Source organism: Antedon bifida, chromosome 11 (assembly GCF_963402885.1).
Source record: "Antedon bifida chromosome 11, ecAntBifi1.1, whole genome shotgun sequence".
Classification (NCBI taxonomy): Eukaryota; Metazoa; Echinodermata; class Crinoidea; order Comatulida; family Antedonidae; genus Antedon; species Antedon bifida.
Genome location: NC_136236.1, coordinates 365,240 through 386,100, shown reverse-complemented (window position 1 = coordinate 386,100; position 20,861 = coordinate 365,240). Strand labels below are relative to the sequence as shown.

The 20,861-nt window shown below is 34.4% G+C and overlaps 2 protein-coding genes across 4 annotated transcripts; one reads left to right on the top strand and one right to left on the bottom strand.

Moving 5' to 3' along the window:
- Positions 1 to 360: 360 nt before the first annotated feature.
- LOC144855640 (constitutive coactivator of PPAR-gamma-like protein 1 homolog) lies at positions 361 to 15,452 on the top strand. Of its 3 annotated transcripts, none has more exons than XM_078713553.1 (15): positions 361 to 935; positions 5,437 to 5,721; positions 6,085 to 6,167; positions 7,236 to 7,455; positions 7,644 to 7,750; positions 8,143 to 8,237; positions 8,535 to 8,766; positions 9,280 to 9,421; positions 9,824 to 10,073; positions 10,397 to 10,508; positions 11,203 to 11,409; positions 11,918 to 12,146; positions 12,361 to 12,454; positions 13,195 to 13,360; positions 13,666 to 15,452. In XM_078713553.1, exons 1-15 carry the CDS (start codon positions 500 to 502, stop codon positions 14,062 to 14,064), a joined length of 3,057 nt encoding a protein of 1,018 aa, XP_078569679.1. In that variant the 5' UTR covers positions 361 to 499; the 3' UTR covers positions 14,065 to 15,452. The 3 variants fall into 3 exon arrangements, with proteins under 3 accessions (XP_078569679.1, XP_078569677.1, XP_078569678.1); XM_078713551.1 differs by having other exon boundaries at positions 9,821 to 10,073; XM_078713552.1 differs by having other exon boundaries at positions 7,236 to 7,468; positions 7,660 to 7,750; positions 9,821 to 10,073.
- Positions 15,453 to 15,511: 59 nt separating this feature from the next.
- On the bottom strand, positions 15,512 to 20,362 carry LOC144855643 (leukotriene A-4 hydrolase-like). The gene is made up of 16 exons (XM_078713554.1): positions 20,044 to 20,362; positions 19,710 to 19,849; positions 19,394 to 19,514; positions 19,126 to 19,194; positions 18,670 to 18,827; positions 18,459 to 18,531; positions 17,827 to 18,148; positions 17,660 to 17,685; positions 17,418 to 17,562; positions 17,129 to 17,232; positions 16,966 to 17,042; positions 16,686 to 16,740; positions 16,497 to 16,592; positions 16,308 to 16,393; positions 16,108 to 16,212; positions 15,512 to 16,020 (listed from the first exon to the last, which is right to left on the bottom strand). Exons 1-16 carry the CDS (start codon positions 20,305 to 20,307, stop codon positions 15,903 to 15,905), a joined length of 1,959 nt encoding a protein of 652 aa, XP_078569680.1. The 5' UTR covers positions 20,308 to 20,362; the 3' UTR covers positions 15,512 to 15,902.
- Positions 20,363 to 20,861: the final 499 nt, after the last annotated feature.

The following is a 20,861-nucleotide window of genomic DNA, read 5'->3' as shown; positions in this document are numbered from 1 at the left end:
GATTTGTTTATAGCATAAATTATAAAACTGTTGGCATGGGATGATATTAAAAACTTCAAACAAAAAAAAAATCATCAGAAGTTAGGGCGCTATGTTCACTTATCCTCTCAAAGTTTAATTTGTATTGACATTCACAACCACATCGCCTCATAATATTAAATTAATAAACTCATTTATAAATATACGTTTTAGTAGTAGTTTTTTTATTACATCTTTCAAACAATTCCAATATAAAACACTTCACATCAACCCAATTATTTTTGTTTGATACACTCAATCGATGCTCGTTTGTTTTTAAATTTCCCACAATGCACACTAATAGAGCACGCGCAAAATCCAGCGATGTTGTGTTTTTGAAGAGCACATGTGCCCGTTAGACGATACGATGTGAGGACCCTTGCTGAAAGTTTTGACCTTTCCCTGCCTTGACGGCAATTTAATTTCCCTTATTACAAGTAAATTTATTAGCATTTTTCAAGCTTTTATCCAAAGCGACATCATGGGAATTACAGGATTTTTAGACTACGTAGAACGTAATTGTCCGCAAGCATGTGAGCGAGTCGATTTGGGTCAGGTAGCGTTGAAGCGCCTGAACACTCGACGGGGACGGGCTCCTGTCGGCCAAAACCCCCTGAATGTGATTGTTGATGCCGACAGTTGCTTGCACAGACTATATGGAGGTAGTTTCACCGATTGGGTATGTGGTGGACAATGGAATAGCATGTTCCAGTTTATCGATAACCTTGCAAAAGCATGCAGAAGTCACAACATCAAACTGGTTGTATTTTTCAAAGGGAGCCTGGACACTCACCACACACATGAATGGATAAAACAACAAACACAAGGACGAAACACGGCTTATCAAGCTCTTTGCCATGTTCATAATAAAGGCACTCCCCCACCAAAAGTATGGTTTGTGCCTCCCGTTGCATTAGGTAAGTTAATTATAGTAAAATATATGAAATAAATGGTTTGTTTTGATTGTGATTCTTTCGGAATTGACTGCATCCGCTCCATGCAAATGTGGGGCAGTTGGCGCGTGTTGTGTGGTCACAGAGCTCAGCCAACCAGGGTCGTTTGTTGACCACATTTTTATGGTAGAGTAGGTAGCCTGTTAATGTTTGTAAACATAGGAAGAAAACAATGCATTAGTTTTAGGACCTACTAATAGCCTAGTATCACATTTATTATATAAAATAAAGGTGGTAGGTATTTTATGTTTTCACTTTTCTTTGACTCAGTTAACCGATCATAATTCATACTGATCAAATATTTAAAAACATACATAACTGTAAAAAAAAAATTCTATCTATCCGTGAAGATGTGACGTTCATATGATTAAACTTTTATTCTTTTTACTATTTTCCCCCAATATATTTACATACACAATTATCTATTGAATTCCCATAACATCAGTCAGCAGAAAAGACAATTTGTAGTTGGCATGCAATGGGTCACATAAACTAAAAGCTTTTCAACGACCCAACATCATCAAGCAAATTAAATAAATCTTGATGTACAATGTTTATGTATACTTTAATTTGTAAAGTGTTAATTTGCCGTAATAATACATAATTAAATAAAAATATAAAAAGATAAATTAGGATGCAGCTTGTACTTAACTGTGAAGTGTGCAAGATTGTTTAGTTGTGGCGTTCTGCACATTCGGCAGTCAAAAAATAATTCATTAATTTAAAGTTATTATGTTCAATGGTTAATTTTTATATACTGTGCAAGAATTAAACGAATAATACACACTACAAAATACTGTATTGTTGAAATTGATTTACTCTCTCTGGTTTTCGTTAATTTATTTGATTGTTTTGTACTTGATTTATAACCAACTTTCTAGGCTCTCGTAATTGGCAGCCAGCCCAGGCACTGGATTCCTTATTTGTATCTACACTGCAGTAGCCTAAAATGTTAAGCCTATTGTGTTCCATTGAAAATATGGTAGAAAATAAATCCAGATGGGTGAAAGTTATTAGCTGTCAATTAGATTAAAATGCTACCATAGTTAATTAATATACTATATAAAATATTACTATATTTTTTAAATAATTAAAAACAAATACTACTTAACACCAATTGATGCACTGATAATGTTTAAATAACATAGTATAAAACTGACTCCAAATAACCAGAGGCAAGCCATGATTCGATCTTTATTTGATCATCATCAAAATAAAGATCGAATCATGGCTTGCCTCTCGTTATTTGTAATCAATTAAATCTCCAAATCTCAGTTAAAATTTCTCCATGGTTAAATACTACTTAAATAATAGCAAAGCGTAATATGTAAATGAAAAGGTTCTTAGCCTTATTATATTGGCCAAGCTTTCTATTGTGTTATAATAGAAAGTGCTTTCAGACCTGGTTTGGAGTCAAGGTCATTTTGGAAGTTGTTATTGCATGTGGTAAATTAATAGATTCTTTACAGTCCTATATTCTAAAATTAGATGCTGCTGTTACAACACAAGCAACACAACAAAAGAGCTGAGGTTCTGCGTGTGTGTTAGCAATAATCATGTAACGGCGACGCTTGTAGAATGTTTTAGAACATTCACACAAAGAAATGAAATTGTTAATGTGTTCAAATGTCCAGGGTTTGTAACAAAGGATAGTAACAATGTGTGCAGTATGTGCTTCTTGCTTTATGTCTTATTATAAACTGTACGCACTTATGTTGATTCAAGCAGTCTTTGTTTAGATACTGGCTTGCTCCCGCTTTATAGATCTCTTGGACTTGTGCCAAGAATGCCTCCATGTCTTAGTGTTGTTGACCTGTGTATAACGGAAGACGTTCTGTTTGTTGCTGTAGATTGAAATATGAACAAAATAAGTCAATACATTTTGAGAAGGAATTTATAATTAGTTAATAAGCATTTTGTAGAAATTGGTTTTGAATGTCACAATCTAACAGTAGTAATAATTGATATAGTTTTATGCATAATATTTTGATTAGTTTCATTGAGCTGAGTGGGTGGCTGTGAATTTAAGATAGCTTCAACAACAATATCTACATTAACTGTTTTGTGTTAGAACCAAACACCCATCTATATGAGTGAATAATTCTTCCCTGAACAGAACTAAAGCATCCCAATGAAAATAAGCTTTTTTGGGCTATCTTGGAAAATCTTTTATCAGTATTTATTTGTAATGTCAGTAATTTATGTTATCACTTTGTATATTTTTTATGATGATTTTCCTAATAAATTAAAATCAACTAATTGTACAGTAATGCTGTCAGTGACCGGACATTAAATATTACTACTATAGTATAAAAATATGAGTATCCTTGTACTGTACTATGTTCCTACTGTACATTTTGATTTTATAAAATTTCAATGAAACCAGTTAGAAATAATTATTTTCAAAGATAAGTGCAGTTATACTGTATTTAGATTTTATGATAAATATTTGTAATTATTAATTACTTCCTAAGGTCGTTATTGTGAGGTCAATGGCCATGGCTGCTAAGAACATCAAATATTTGTTTTACTTTGCTAAACTGTTACATTACCTCTGTAAAATTAATTATGAACATCGTTTTTAAGAAAGTCCATAAAATATTTAATCTTTGGAATCATTAAACTACAGTAATTAGTTGTTGAATTATTCAACCCAAATTTTTTATAAATTTATTGAATCTGATTAAAAATGTAATTTCATCTTCAAAATCTGCATGTGTGAGTCACTGTTTGTTGAAGAAGAAATATGGAATAAAATTATTGCTATGTGTCATAATAAATCATTGATGGGTGGTTGTTTGAGATGATGTACAGTGAACAATACCAATGCTGTGTTGTAACACAAGTGGTCATGTTTGGTGTGTGTGTATTTAGTTAGTTTAAAAGATAAATAATTGATTGATTGCAGGTTTACATCTATATATTTAGCAAAATTGGAATTCATAAAAAAAAGAAACGATTGTTAAATAATCAAGTGGTCATGTTCGTTGTGTGTTTATTTATTTAGTTTAAAAGATTTAAACCAACTAAATGCTCTGGATGCAGGTTTACATACTGTATGTTAATTGATATTTAGCAACTTTGTCTTAAGCTCTGTCTACACTATCAAATTTTATGTGACGAAAAAATATGGTAGTGATATTCCCAAATATGGTAGTGATATTCCCAAATATGGTAGTGATATTCCCAAATATGGTAGTGATACAGTATGACATCATGTCCATATATGGGCACATCACATTTTTTTTGGTCACAAAGTTTAACACAGTACAGAGTATAGACACAGCTTTAGCGATGTAGTTACGGGATTATTATTGTATTGTAAGTCATAAAAAAATAAGTGATTGTTTAATAATCATCATTCTAGCTATTATTATCACTATTTATTGTTATTTACAACAATAATACATTAAAACTATTAACCTTGTACTGATTTTTTTACATTGAAGGTTGGTGGTTGGTTTTTGCGGTTTTTATAATTTTGATTTTTAACCAGGAAAAAATTAATCATTGAGAGTTAATGTGTGGTTTATTGGTATTTTAGTCTTTTTCTGCTGTGTGTTGATTTAAAAAACCACTTTTATATGAACCCTTCTCTATAATTGGGTCATACATACGTAATTCGATTTGATATGCATCATCACAGATATGTTTGTTAAATTTGATATTAATATTAAAATAGATAACGATGACAATAGTAAGCTGTAATGTTTACACACAGTTACAATAAATAAAATAAAATTAAGTAATTGCTTTTTTATGGATTAAATTATTTATACCGTTACACTAAGCCTGCCTTGAATCAAGAAATAAATGTTTTTTAAATGATAATAAAACACATACAGTAGTAATATTTAATTATCCTAGTGCATGTCTTGACATTTCTCCAAGGTCAGGATCATGCCTTTTTGTATGCTATATTAAAACTACTGTACCATGTATAGACTGTAATGAATTGTGTACTTGCTATTAAGAGATCATGGCAAAATGATTCTACTGCAGTAACTACATTTTTACTGCAGTAACTACATTTACATACTGTACTGTACTACTGTAATGTATGATCTTGTCAGTTCACTGTACTGTAAAAGTCACCCAACAATAAACAGTGCGTACAGTATAATTAAGAAGTAAACAAAATGTAACTTAGTAGTATAAAAATGTTCACATGATCATCCTACAGTAATACTGTAATATATTTCTATTCTAAAAGCTAAAGCTCTGTCTACACTATCAAACTACATGTGCAGTAGTTTGACAAAAAAAAGTGTGATGTGCCCAAATATGGTAATAATATGACACCATCATGTCATATATGGGCACATCACATTTTTTGTCACATAAAGTTTGATAGTAGACAGAGCTTAAATTCAGCTTCAACTACTGCTTCCATGTCATGGACTATAGTAACTCTATTCCTCATACAATTACTAATAGTATGAATGAATTTCTTTGTTTATTTTAGACACTTGTATCCGACTCGCTCTTCGTCAATGCGGCATCCAAACAGTCGCCAGCTTCCGTGATCATCAGTACGAAGTGATTAATTACTTACGTTACCATGGTTGCCAAGGCGTTCTGGCCCAAAGTGCTGACTTCCTCATCTTTGACCCCCCTCAGGTGTTCTCCTCACATCATCTGAAATTAACAAGGAAGGGAGAACTGTTAACGTTACAGTATCATGTGAATGAGATACTGAAGGTATTGGATCTACACCCTGAACGATTTGTTGTATTTGCTGCCTTGCTAGGTAAGTAAAGTGGTTAGTCCAAGAAATAGACAAATCGATAAAGAAAAAATAAATAAAATGTCATTTCTGGAGTTCTATAACTGTGACTAAAGGCCAATAGATGAGCGGTGATGTTAAGCGGAAAACGGCGTACAGTAGTTGTCGCATGGATCTGTATCTATCCCGAGTATAAACTGTCCGCTCCGCTTTGTGTGTAAATGGTCATAAGGGATAACACAGATTCTATATTTGTATTACCGTTGCCACTCATCTGTGTAAATTGGTCTTAAGAGTAAAGAATGAGGAGGGTGGTAGTCAGCATCAATTAAAACATTAATGTTATATAAATTAATAATGTAATGTGTTGGTGTTTTTTTTTTTTAGGAAATCACATTTTAGCAGAAGAAGACTTGGCTGTGTTCCAGTGGTCCTTGCTAGGACCTGAGCATCCGCTTAATGGTTTGCGGGTAAGTTTGCTAAATATTAAATGTTTTAAATTCACTTTCCAACTAAAGCTTTAACCCACAATGTTTTTCTTACGATTTTGTGTATTGTTTAAAATTAAAATCCAGTACATTGTTCTTTGAGAAATTTCATCAACAATAAAAATGACTTGCGTACATCTGCTTATGAAATTGCTGAATGCGTTTTGTAAGAGAACATTCTTGGTTGATAGAGAAACATTGCCTCCCTGGGGAACTATTCTACTCAGCATCATAATACATTAGATTGAAAATGGTGATGTTTTGGCATCAAGCCAAGTATTTAACTTCGTCATGCAAGCCAATACAAAGCATGTGTAAATGTCTAATGACTTTGTCTCTTCATAATAGTTCTAAAATTGATAATATTTAGCTACATTTATTTTAGATTTTATGTAGTTGATAATTCACCTGCTATATTGCTTTTAATGTGGTGATTGTAGCAAAGGGAATTACCTTTTTTACACATACCTATTTTTCTTTGTTTTGAATGTTGCAATTGCATACTGTAGTGTATGATAATGTTATTGTTATATGACCAGAACTAAATATAACTACTGCTGTATATGGGTCTAATCCCACTCCTAATTTATATCTGATTTCACAAACAGGCATATCCCCTGTTATAGTCCCAGTATTCACTTTTGGTCTGGATGTAGGCATCTTTCTAGCCAGTTCAAATGAGTTTTTACAAGAAATGCTTACCAATCATTTTTTCCTGAACCAAGGTTTCTCCGGGTATAGTCCCACCCCTGAAAGTCGACCCAATTTTGTTTTCTCTATACCAGAGGATATTCTGTATTATTCAGTGTTATGGGATAACGGAATGTGGGAAAATAATCTCTGCAGTAAAGCTCTGTCTACACTATCAAACTAGTTTCACAAAAAATCATGTCCATATATGGTGTATCAAATTTTTTTGTCACATAAAGTTTGATAGTGTAGACAGAGCTTTACACCGATTTTAAAATAAAGAAGACCTGTAATGTAGGTTTGAATTTAGACGCATTTTTGTTCATGTTTTAAAATGTATGTATGTCCTGTATCTCCTAGGCACGAGCAAACCAGTTAGTACTACCACCTTGTGATGTCATCGTGCCAAGTATCGCCGAATACGTGCGCTCAATCCCCAATATACACGATGAAGATGCGATAGCACGGGAGGTATTTAAGGCGACCAAATCTGGTCTGGAACAGAAGATCAGCAAATTCAAGGCGTGTGTAAAATATTATTGGAACGGTACGAGGGATGCGTGGAGTCGTTCTAGAAAAAGTAAGTTAAAAATGTTTTTTTTTGTCATGCAATATGTGCAGGATGTAGACCTTTTCTATTTTTTTTGAAATTTGGAAATAAAAATGGAAAGATTTCAAAGATGCTGATACTATCAAAGAAATTGTGTATGGCACCCTGCCAACTTTAATATCAATGGCAAGGGTTCACACCTGTTTTCTCTTATTCAGATAACTATGGCAGGAGCAATACGTCGTCGTCAGCGTCAGGAGGCTATCCAAGTTTTACTGGGCCAAGTCCGAGTTCTCCTGGACCAGGTGATGATTTACAATGTCAGGTATGAGGTTCATGATGATTGTTCTCTTGTTATAAGCTGCCAATACCCATTATTGTTGTGTGATATGATATAGTAGCTGTGTGATATGATATATATATATATTTTTTTTTGTTATCTGTAAAATGATTTCTTAGATGAATCTTCCTTTTGCTATGAATATATTATGTCATTATGGTATTCCGAAATAAAAAGATGAATGTATGAATATATGGGGACACTGATTGTTCTTCAAAATAATGTACCTAATTACATATATATTTTTATATATATCTGGATTCACATACTAAGTCTGGATTCACATACCAAATAAAGGTAAAATAATTATCTGGTGTTTTTCCACAAGGCCGTAAGACATCATACAACAATTAAATTAACAATCTGTTTTTATTTAGTCCCAATTTGAAAGCCAAGAAACATCTGACTTATCACAGAGAATGTCTAGCCTCAGCATTGATCAAGAGAAGACGAATGCAGACAGCCATTCAAGGTAGTTTGTTGCACCATACAGAAATCTGTATGCATTCGTGTTGGGCATAGCTATAATATTTTAGATTACTGGTTCTTGTAACCATGATCCCACATCCCATGGCTATTGAGTTATACAGTTAGCGCTTACAGACACTGCATGTTGATGCGAGGTTCAAAAGGTCCTAAATTCATTTTTACCATTCCAAACAGCCTTCCCGGGAAAACCAGACATATTTGATCAGCTCAAAGGTGTCCGGTATTGGGAGAGTTGATTGTACTGTGTATGTGTGTAACATTAATGTTGTTTGATTAACAGTAAAGAAGAACCGAAAACAAATGGCGATTCTGAATCGGTAGATGACGCTGAAGGATTGGCTAAGTCTGTGGACATCTCCAAGATACCATCGTTAATGTCACAGCCAGTCGCTCCGTGCTTCTCCATCAGTACACCGCCGCTTCCACACGTAGCGCCAGAGGTTCTAAGGATCGCACGACATCGACATGAAAATGCTATGCTTATGCCACAAGTCTACCAAATATTAAGCCAGGTGAGACAATCTGCTAAACTATCTTACTTGCCTGTCTTATGCTCTGTCTACACTATCAAACTAGTTTGACAAAAAAATGTGATGCGCCCAAATATGGTAGTGATATACCCAAGTATGGTAGTGATATGACATCATGTCCATATATGGGCACATCAAATTTGATAGTGTAGACAGAGCTTTAGATCAGGGTGTTGTTTTATCTAGCAACCTAGATTTCCCAAGATTTATAAGTATGCAATGATAATTGATAGTTGAAAACTAGCTGCAGTTTGTTGCGTTTTAGTCTAGCAAAGTTATGGTAGCATGATCTTCTAAATTCTATCATCTTTTTTAAAATTAATTTTCCAAAATGTACTTCCAGTTACATGCTTCCAGTTACATGCTTCCAGTTACATGCTTCCAGTTACTTCCATATCATTTTGCGCTTGTTAGATTGTTTACAGCTAGTGTTAGCCCTGCTAAATATAGCATATATATTTTAAATATATTCTAATGTTGCTTTTGTTGTATTAGGGAGAGATCCGTTTAGGCTACACGCTAGAGGATGAGATGGGACCAGAGTTTACCCCTTCAGCATTGATGTTCCGTCCAATCAGACAAAAGATATATGGTCTTCTATTCAGCATTCAACAGTATTACAGTCCTAACAACACAGGTATGTATCATTATTGTATTGGTAAGGCATTATGCAAACATGCTACTGCAGTTGATGCAGTAACTACATTTGAAGTAATGATTGATTTAAATCTGTTTCAATGTATAAGTTTTTGAGGCAGTCACTACAATAAACATTTGTGTATGATTATTTTAAAAAAAAGCTTTATACAGTAAACAAAATGTAGTAACTGCAGTAACTGCAGTACAATAATTTTGGTAAATTATTATTGAGAGACTACCACTATTACTGATTCTGCTTGCCCCCCCCCCCCCCCCCTCCTGCTTCAGTTTTCTTCAGTAGACATCATACACATGCGGAAGATCATACCCTTCAATGTCTCTAATGATATTGTGTTTTCTTTTCCGTATTACTGATTTGTTTTATTTATTTTTGTAGAAGAATTTCCGCGAGTTGTCATTAAGGAATGGTGTGTATATCAAGAGAACACAATGCAGCAACCTGATCCAGTTGAAGCGATGCCACTCGACTGGGTGGCGCCCCCTATCAGTCGTATGTGGCTTGGACGAGAGTCAGAAGATAAATCTTTTCGTTTAAGGGCATTTTTATCATGTATGTCCAGTGATACACCCTCTATGCTAAAGACTGCCTTTGTACCACGTCATGCAATATTACTCTGCTGTGTGCTTCGGTAAGCAGGTCTTTTTATACATAAACTCATTTCATTTGTTTATTTTTATACAGGATAATTCTTTTAAAATATGATATAGTTAGTGAAATCAAAACTTGTCTTTCTTGGAAACTGGTCATAGTCATCAATCAAGTTATTTCCCTTAAATACAAAGTATCATATTATAAGTCAATAAATATTTAAGAATGTATTTTTCTCTTAGCTAAGTGTGATTGGTGAAAACAGCCATTGATCTTAAGGACAGCCCAATTGTCTTGTTTTGATAGTGTTGACTGTATTATTCTCAGTGTCATCAACTACATTTTACTTTTTCCCTATTATAGATACATGATGCATTTCAGCCCTCCTATGTTACGAGAACATGAACTGGATGCGTTCTTATCACAGAGTGTCTCACCGATACTGAACCAGCCCAAGGCACTTCAGGAGATGAAGGTATGCTAAATTTACAAAGCCAATCAATTTCAAAGTCTGTCTACACTATCAAACTTACGAGTTAAAATGACTATAGCGAGGCATTTAATAAAAAGGCAAACTGCCTTAAAATGTGACATGTTTCGAGAAACTATTCTCATCATCAGAACAGTAAACAACGCCTAGAGTGCTTATATCAAACTTTATGTGAAAAAAATGTGATGTGCCCATATATGGACATGATGATGTCATATCACGTATTTGGACACATCACACATTTTTTAGTCAAACTAGTTTGATAGTGTAGACAGAGCTTTAATACAAACATTTGTCAAATCCAGTCCAGTTTGTCAATAACTGCCCTGTAAGAGTTAGACATATTATTGTGTATTTAAAGTGTAGTCTTGTGTCCAAATTCACAGACACATTTTAAAGTTAAACTTAACTGTTGTTAATGTTTTGTTCTTACAATACACTACTATTCTACACACTTCAGGAGATAATGGTGTGCACAATTTACTAAGCCACTTAATATTGCAGTAAAAATTAAGCTCTGTCTACATTATCAAACCTGACTATTCTATGTTGATATCACAGTATGTCTTAAGCTCTGTCTACACTATCAAACCTGACTATGCTATGTTGATATCACAGTATGTCTTAAGCAGCTCTGTCTACACTATCAAACCTGACTATGCTATGTTGTTATCTTTAGATTTCACATATCACAACACGTGGAATACAACTGGGAGCAATCTTCATGCGAGGCATCGAGGCTGCCATGATGGCAAATGATGCCTGCGGGTCACCAATCCCATGGGAACTATGTTGTCCATGGTTGTATTTTGATGGCAAATTGTTTCAATACAAATTATCAAGAGCCATTAACAGCAGTCACTTGCGAGATATGTGTGATGGCAAGGTAAAGTAGTACAGCAATTGTTTTACATGTCTGTTGTGGTAGCTTCTGTATCTACCCCAAGTCCGAAAAGAAAGCTGAACACAATTTATAATCATTGTATTCTCATGTGAATGTATCAGATTGTGTTTCTTTAATGACTATCAACTTGTTTGATTGTGTAATAGACCAAAATGCCCAATAATTGAAACAATGTTAACACACTGGCTTCTATTGAACTAATAATAATGATGGTAGTCTTATATAGCTCTTTGTTCTTCAGCACTTTGAATCTCCATAAGAGCTTGCTGGATCAGTATTCACAGTAGCTCTAGTTTTATTCACACAACTTGATAATTTGCCCTTATTAGGGGAGAAGAATGTTGTTGAAAAGGTAACATCTAAGTCCACAGCGCTCTGATCTTCATGAAATAGCGCTATATAAATGTTGCATTACATACATACAAGCTTCCACGTGTAACTAATCTCTACAAATGGTTTGTTTTAAAATAAAGTTATAATACTCTTGCAGATGGATCAAGTAGGGAAAGTAGAGAGGATGAGACAAGCAATTATGGAAGGCCTTGCTTACGACTTTGCAAGATCACGACCAACGTTACCAACGCACATCGGTATCGACCACCTCTACTCATACCCACCACCGATACCTCCGATGGATTATGGGTTGAACTTCCGACCAGCTGGGCAAATGGTGCACCAGGGTCCAGGCGGCAAGGGACGAGGAAGAGGTTCTATATACTGTGAGTAGTATTTTTAAAATTTTAATTCCTTGATCATGGGAGTATGTTTCCATACGTGTTTGATCCAAAAAATGACTGGGGTAATAATGTTGAGCGCTTAGAGGTTTCACAACATTAGGCGCTATATAAATCCAGGATATTATTATTATACCATACTCAATTCATTTTGGGATAAATTAAGTTTTAAAAGTTTATCTGTAAATATTTCTTTCAGCACGTCCAATGAATGCCAGAGGAGGGCGTCTAGAGGTTGCCGGGATGGTGGTTGGTGAATGGGCCGGTAGTGACGGTATGAGAGCCACCAGAAGGTAAGTGTCATACAATTGCTCTGACTCAATTGTCCTGATAAACTAATGATTATCTGATCGTATTGAATCTTGAAATTATTTGCACCATCGCACTTATAAACATCTATTGTCTGATCATATTCAATCTTTTATCTTGAAATAATTTTTCTGCCATCGCACTCAAACATTTATTATTTGATCATATTTAATCTTTTATGTTGAATTATTTGTACCATCGCACTCATAAACATTCATTATATAATTAACTATTATATTTTATTCATTATCTGATTATATTCAATCTTTTATCGTGACATTATTTGTACCATTGCCCTCGTAACCATTCATTATTTGATCATATTCAATCTTTTATCGTAACATTATTTGTACCATTGCCCTCGTAACCATTCATTATTTGATCATATTCAATCTTTTATCGTGACATTATTTGTACCATTGCCCTTGTAACCATTTATTATTTGATCATATTCCATCTTTTATCGTGACATTATTTGTACCATTGCCCTTGTAACCATTTATTATCTGATCATATTCAATCTTTTATCTTCAAATTATTTGTACCATCGCACTCAAACATTTATTATTTGATCATATTTAATATTTTATGTTGAAATTATTTGTACCATCGCACTCATAAACATTCATTATCTGACCATATTCAATCTTTTATCGTGACATTATTTGTACCATTGCCCTCGTAACCATTCATTATTTGATCATATTTAATCCTTTAAATGTAGTGGTTCCAGTGGTGGTGGTAATAGTGGTGGTAATTCGTATGGTGGCTCCTATGGGAATTCAAATCACCAGTCTTGGAACATGTCACCAAGTCATGACCCTAATTTTTACTTCTATGGCCAAGGTGCTCAGTCTATGTATGGCCACCCTTCTTTACAGGATCCTATGGTAAGAATGTCAGGACACCAGAATATCCATTTTGTGGGTTGGTTGGTTTGTGAATAAAACGGTATCCTTGTAAGGGACATTGTCACTTTGTGATGTTTAAATGTTTGGACTGTTCAATTATGTATAAAAATATTTCAAACAGTCAAACTTCAGAATTCTTTAGGAGAGTGATTGCTCTCCTTGGAAATTTGAGGAGAGCAATTTAGGACTCTCTTGCTTATTACTTATAACAAAGGGCTGCGCTATTAATTATTTTGTATATTGTAAAAAGTATGTTATATTCATTTTATGTCTTGTTTGTATAGGTTCATATGCAGATGATATCACAAAGAGGAAGATATGGTGGACGTACATATCCTCAGGGTGATCGCAGACCAAGACACATCAAAGGGAACCAAGGTGCCAAGGGTAGGGGAGTTGGGAGGGGGGTTACGATAGAAGAAACGCAGGAAGTTGGAGATGAACGAGAAACTGAAGAGGTCGCTGTAAATAGTGTCGCAAACGATAATTACAAAGACGAACCAGAAGATGAAAACAAGGCGGAAGAGGACGATGAATCATTTCACACGCCAGCTGGATCTAATGAATACAATGACTATGGCAGTAATGCCAAATATGGAGATGATCACATGGGCGGGTATGACCTGCCGGCTGCCACGGCGACGATCAATGGAGGAAATAGCTATGAAATAGCAGAACAGTAAACAGTGACGATAAGCTTGCATTTATGCCTTGCAGATAATTGGTGTATAAAGAAGATTTTTGTAATGAAAGCAGTCTACTGAAACAATATTTGATGTTTGTTTTCAATTTCTCTCAACCAGTTATGCTAATTGATGTCAAAGTTCAATAGAGTATATCTAGGTCGTAGGTCAAAGGATCATTTGAAAAAAAATATGTACGGTTTTCCTCAAGTTCATAATGGGAATGTCTAATTTGATGACTTGTAGCACCCTCTCGTGCTATTAAAATAGCCTAGAAACATAAACGTTTCATAGAGTTCTTGCTCCCTCTCCAGTCCTTAGTCGTAAACAGTGCGTTTAATTCTTGGGTACAAATTAAGAAGTTGATACTATAGAACTTGATGTGTTTACCCCACCGCCCCTAACAACATGCTCAGTTTCAGTCTCTCTCCAGAATATAGAAATTAAGAAATCAATTCTAGACTTACACAACAAAATGCTTAAATTGTCCTACCCCTTTTTCCCCGTTTGCCTTTGAAGTTAAATTAAGATTGTTAAAAAAATTTATATTGTAGAAAGGTAATCTGTATACTCTTAATTGTCTGTTGCTATGAAAGAAAACTACAAAACTGTTTTGTTGTTGGCGATACATTTGAAAATACCCAATAGATAATTAGTACTGTATATCTGACTGTATATCAAGAATCGATATGACCTTTTTTTTGGTACAATTTTTTCCTTGTAACTTATATTTGATGTTATTTTTAGAAAGGTCATGCAAGGTATTATGGGTAATAGTTTAGGTATTTCCAAGTGTCTATTTGTCCTCAATTCTTTTTGTCCTGTGATTTGAAAAATTAATTTTCAAAATATTGAGGGAAAATGTAAGTAATTCCAAATAAATAGAAATAATAGTTTCTTGCATTCAAACAGAATTAAGCATGTGTAGAATGTTATTTCAAATTAAAATTATAGAAGCGCAAACAATTGATCAGAGGGCGCTGTTTGTTTGCTACGCTGCTTTGTTGTAAAGTGATTATGTAATATGTAGAATGGTATTTTCATAGCCTTGCTTTTGTTGTACATAGTGCCTAGACAACATTAAAATAGACAAAGAAGTCAACATGGACAACCAACATTAGATTCCTAAAAGATTCGCAATTTTAAACATGGAGGCATTCGGGTTAATCTAAATACGGATGTATTTCTAATTTTCAACGTGCCATCTACCGTCTAAATATAGGAATAATAATCAAATTAATTTTGTCATCTGAATAAAAGTGGGATTTTTTTTGTCCACTAGTGTTAATAGCATGGTGGCATTTCATCTGCAAGAAAAAAATAATAATTGCCACATTTTTTGTAGTTATGCCAAGGCTTCATGTATTTTGTATTAAATACAAAGAAAACAAAGACAGAGTCTCTTTATTAACGTTTAATTTACTTTAAAAATAATACGTTATTTCTGAGAAAAGTGATTGATTCTAACTTTTATATTTTCTATTCTGAACAGGCCGTTAATAAATCTCACAAAGCGTCAGTCTTTGAACAGAGCTTCAGCACAGATAGATCACTGCACGGATTGATCCATGTGAATAGAGCTTTAGTCCAAAAGTAGAGCTGTAATCTAAATGAGCGATGTGTGAACACGGTCTTAATCTAAATGGAGATCTTTAGCTACCATGTTGCTGGATATTGGACATGTGAATAGAGCTTTAGTCCAGTGGTAGAGCTGCAATCCAAATAAGCAATGTGTGAACACGGTCTTAATCCAAATGGAGATCTTTAGCTACCATGTTGCTGGATATTGGACATGTGAATAGAGCTGTAATCCAAATGAGCGATGTGTGAACACGGTCTTAATCCAAATGTAGATCTTTAGCTACCATGTTGCTGGATATTGGATGCATAAACTTTCGTTGTACTTTAAAGTTGTTAACAGCTTTATCTTTGGCTTTGTCAAATGCATACAATGCTCTGCAAAGAAAAAAATAAACGGAAACAATTAATTGATTAATGAGAATAGGGAGCATTCTACAAAGGGAATAATCTGCGTCAACTAACCTGTATAGAGGGCGCACAAACTTCATTCTTCCTTGTCGGCTAACAAAATCCAACGCTGGGTCGATTGCAGGCTCGTGCTTGGAATTAATTTGCAATTTCAACCACCTGTTAAAATATGCAGATTAGTTAGTTAGCATTGTTTTTGCACTGTTCATTTTACCCCACACTCTTAGATAGAATGATATTGGAATCAACCTTACCTGAATTTAATTTCTGAATTCTTGGATGCACTAAATTGATAATTCTCGTCCATGGCTTTTAAAAGAGATTCTGGAAGTGTAGCCCGCTGGTGATTAAAATAAATGATTAATAATTAACCTCTATTTTTTAAACATTCCGATTTAGCCAAGTTACTTTTGTCACCAATTTCCTGGTGAAAGTGAACAAACCTTATGGAGTAGTTGTTCAAGGAACTCTTTCTTCTGCATCGCTGAAAAGTCTGCAACATCGTCAGAACTAAAACTCTTTAAATCGTCTTCAGATGCCTAGAAAAAGACAGTGATTTTGTACGTGACTTTTTTTGGTGTTTAAAAAAAATTTCTACTGTAATTTGCCGTAGGCCACTCATGTTAACTTACCTTACTCCAACGGTCACTCAGATTGGTGCAGGCATCTGCCAAAATGGTGTTATACCTAACAGAAAAACAAACAATGCATTTACTTCTAGACTGTATTAACATGTCTTTTATATCTTCCTCTGAATATAATTTGTATTTTGTAAAAATTATTCTGAAAAACAAACAATGCACACATTTCTTAAGTTTCTTCTTCGTTATATTTATATCTTCCTCTGAATAGAATTTGTAGTTTAAAATTAGAATAATTTCTGATCTTAAATGTTTTTTCCTGAAGACTTACTGGGGTTTAACTGGTGGCATCCCTGGTTTAGTAAACCATGCATCCCAATCAATGCTATCCAAAACATCGCTAGAGACCTGAAATTAAAACGGATGCATTAACGCAATTGTATAGTTATTAACAAAACCATTTGTTATTAATAAATGTAAAATATAATTCTTACCTTGTTTTTGAAATATCCCAAAAAGCATTCTTTCCATTCGTCAGTTGTAATGCTTTTGAATGCAAACTTTTTAACATAATGTTTCAAATATCCGTCCATTTCCTCTGCAAAATGAAATTCAAAGAATTACATTTTCTAAACATTACAATATTTACTTATCTTCAAATGGAAGAAGTTGGGATTGGGTCCTCTGCAGACCCACGGCAACCATAGTACGGCGTTTCCATTTTTGATTTTATTAAATACCATGCACGACGGGCTGAGATCATATTTCTAATAAACGATTTACCTGAACCTCCGACGAGCGTTTCAAGGTAAAACAGAAGCGTGTGACCTTTTTCGTACGGAATACTTGAGAAAGCGTCATCTGGGTCGCTGCCCTCTAGAGGTGGAATGAGTTGTGTGAATTTGTGGGTCTCACCAAATGTTTTGACCTGTAGAGTGGTAGTAATACAATTGTAAATGTTGGATTTGTTTGGAGCGATAACAATGTCTTTATATTGTTAGATTAATAAATAGATACTAACTTACACTGTTAATCAGTTCTTTCCAGCCACCTTAAAAATAGTAAAACAAAGTATTATATTATATTAATCTGAATGTAAACGAAAGGCAAATTACTTAAAAAATTACCATACTGTGGGTATACTGTTTTTTTGACACAAATATGTATTTTGATTGATATGTATAATGTGTACCTATGGCTTGGAAATGTCTCGTTTTCTCGTCAGTCAACTTAGCAATTATTTTCCGTTCCAAGTAAACTGTGTGTCCCTCATTCAACCAAAAGTGTTCCCAATTGAGGTTCGTTACAAAGTTCCCGGTCCAGCTATGAGCAATCTCGTGAGCGATCACGTTAGCAAGCGACTTGTCACCAGCTAGGAGTGTCGGAGTGACGAAAGTTAAACACGGATTTTCCATTCCCCCGAATGGAAATGACGGAGGGAGCACCAGAAGGTCGTAGTGACCCCAGATGTATTCACCAGCTATTGACTCTGCTGCTGCTATCATCTTTTCCGTCTGAAATTTAAACAAACATTGTTCTTTAGCTTAATCCAATTTATTATTTTATTTGTTAAATTTTTATTTTATTCAATCAAAACCAACAGCGATAATTACTGCCACTAACAGGTTTGATACAAACAAAGACAGGACTGTTTAAAGCACCTTGATTGGTCCTAACATTGTTCAAGGGCTTCTCTCTTGACCTAAGGAAAGGCATAGGCCAATACGTCTGCTATTATATTCGGTATTGGAATGCGACTGAGTCGTTCAAATCATAAACTACTATTCTACAAATTTTGCTTGAATTTGAAAAAAAAACACTTGCATCTTCAAATTCCATAGCCGCATCTTCCACAATATCTGCTTCCGACCAGACAGATGAACGTGGACCAATTTGTCTGTAGTAAAAAAAAAAAGAAAGTTGTGTTATTTCTTGAAACAATGGCCTGCTGGTATACAATTGTACTACTGTATATAAGTAATTTTAATTGCGGAGGAGAAATCTGAAATGTCTTATGATGGAGGGGTTGACTAACCTGCTATCCAGGGCACCAACCACAACAGCAAATAAGTAACTTGGTATTGGGACGTTTTGCTCAAATTTGTAGACTCTCTGTGTAGCATCAGTAGGTGAAAGGTCATTGCCCATTCTAGTGGCACTCATCAATGCTGTTAGCTCTTGTGGAACCGTTACCTGTGTTATATAAACATTTAGGATGTGATGTACCCATATATGGACATGATGATCGCATACCACTTCCATATTTCGGCATATAAATAAAAGGACCACAATGGAAATAAGCATTTTGGGCTATCCTGGAAATTTTTTTATAAATGTATTATTTGTAATGTCAGTAATTTATGTTATCACTTTATATGTATTTTTTATGATGATTTTCCTCATAAACTCAAATCATATTTAGGCATATCACTACCATATAAATCCTTCAGTTATTACTACAAAATTGATTTAGATGATCAAACATACTTACATTTGCCTGATATGTGACTTTGACCGCAGGGGTGTCCTGGCATGGCATAATGCTTCTTGCATGTATGGGCTAAAAAGACAACAAAAAATAGAAAAACTAAATTGTTAGTATTGTGTTCATACATGTATTTGTTTCTAGAAATCTGCCACTATCACCTAACACTGTCATTGACCTGCAATGTTTAGCAGCATGAGTCGGTTATCAATAATGGTCAGCAGAACAAAACCTGGTCTGCTTGACCAATTTACACTTTTTTTGTTTGTCTTACTTGGCACTGACTGTAAAGGTAAGGGTGTTTCTTTCCAGAGGTCTGCTCCGGTGCCATCCAAGCCAATGCTGATGCATCTGGAGAGGTCACATACTCAATAGCAATCTGTGCAACATTTCCCCTGTAAATAAACAATTGCTAATGATGTAATAGCTTTACTACACATGATGCTGAAAATTAACCATAGATCTATCTTCCCTCCCTCTGCAGATGGTATCATGTTTATATATTATAGGCCTATCTATTTGATGTAATGTTGATCCATTGCTTTCCATCCGTCTTAAATGATCCCAAAACATTAAAACTATAGTAGTACCTTTTTTGTGTGCTCAGAGGCAATTTTATTTCTAGAGGCTGTCCATATGGTTTGACGGTTTCTTTCAGTTGAAATTGCAATTTCTGTCCAGTCTCGAAGTCTTGGACAGAGTGGATTGTAAGGTTAGACGTGTCTAAAACCTTAAATGACAAATCATAGTATAAATTAAAATTCAATTGGAAGAAGACACTGTTTATGTGCACTTTATGATAAAAATTACGGTATGCTTTCGATCACAACCAAACTGACTGACTGTGCATTAGTTAGTACTTAGGTAATCATACTAAATCTACAAAACAAAAATTTACATTTGATTGCTAGTTTTTTTACTTACTAAGTGAGTAACTGAATCCTCAAGTGTTTTTATGTCGAGTACAGCGGTTCCTTTGATTGTTTTCTCTTCAAAGTCTACAGCCCAAGTTAGCTTTATATTCGTGGTTATAACTTTATCTGGAGATGATAAGGATGAAGAGTCAACTCGTCCCATATTTCTATGATAAATCGTTGATATATAAACTTGTATTATGTTGTAGAACAAAGAAGAAATTAGCCCTATGAAGATAAACACAATTACAGTGGATAACCGGCGCGAGATCATAACAAAAGGGGAATTCCTTTTTCTAACTGTGTCAGCAAACTTCCTGGTGACCTCAATTAGCCTACCTTGACATTTGGAATATAGCATTATTAAAAACGGGGGTGTTAAAATCTTCTTCATCATCTAGCTAGAGCGTATGCGGACAACTCCTAGACAAATTACCACCCGAACATTAAATGTTGCGCCCATCACATTATTGTTTATTATCAAGAAATAAAACAACATAGAATATTAAGATTTATTATAAAAATTATTTGTATTGAATTGTCCCAGTCTCTATCACATTCCAGAGTGTCCCGGATGGTGGCGCTAGATTTAAAAACACAAACACGTGCGACATACGTCACCGAAGTGGCAGACGACTAATTTTTTGATGGATTATTAATTATATTTTGTCTAACTTTCTAATTGCAAATTTGGAATTATTATTGGATTTACGCAAATACACATATGTATATTGTTATTTATGAAGAGATGGTTACATGAATGAAGGCATACAACATAAAGTAAGTCAATATTTCTATGGTATATTTAGTAATCGAGTTAGTTAGGCC

Excerpts from the sequence above, each read along its gene's own strand:
- LOC144855643 (XM_078713554.1), bottom strand. The coding sequence starts at position 20,307 with ATGATCTCGCGCCGGTTATCCACTGTAATTGTGTTTATCTTCATAGGG. Across the intron at positions 17,233-17,417 it reads AACGCTCGTCGGAGGTTCAG|AGGAAATGGACGGATATTTG; the intron begins GTAAATCGTTTA and ends TTCATTTTGCAG. Across the intron at positions 16,741-16,965 it reads ATGCCACCAGTTAAACCCCA|GTATAACACCATTTTGGCAG; the intron begins GTAAGTCTTCAG and ends TTTTTCTGTTAG.
- LOC144855640 (XM_078713551.1), top strand. The coding sequence starts at position 500 with ATGGGAATTACAGGATTTTTAGACTACGTAGAACGTAATTGTCCGCAA. Across the intron at positions 936-5,436 it reads TGTGCCTCCCGTTGCATTAG|ACACTTGTATCCGACTCGCT; the intron begins GTAAGTTAATTA and ends TGTTTATTTTAG. Across the intron at positions 8,238-8,534 it reads AATGCAGACAGCCATTCAAG|TAAAGAAGAACCGAAAACAA; the intron begins GTAGTTTGTTGC and ends TTTGATTAACAG.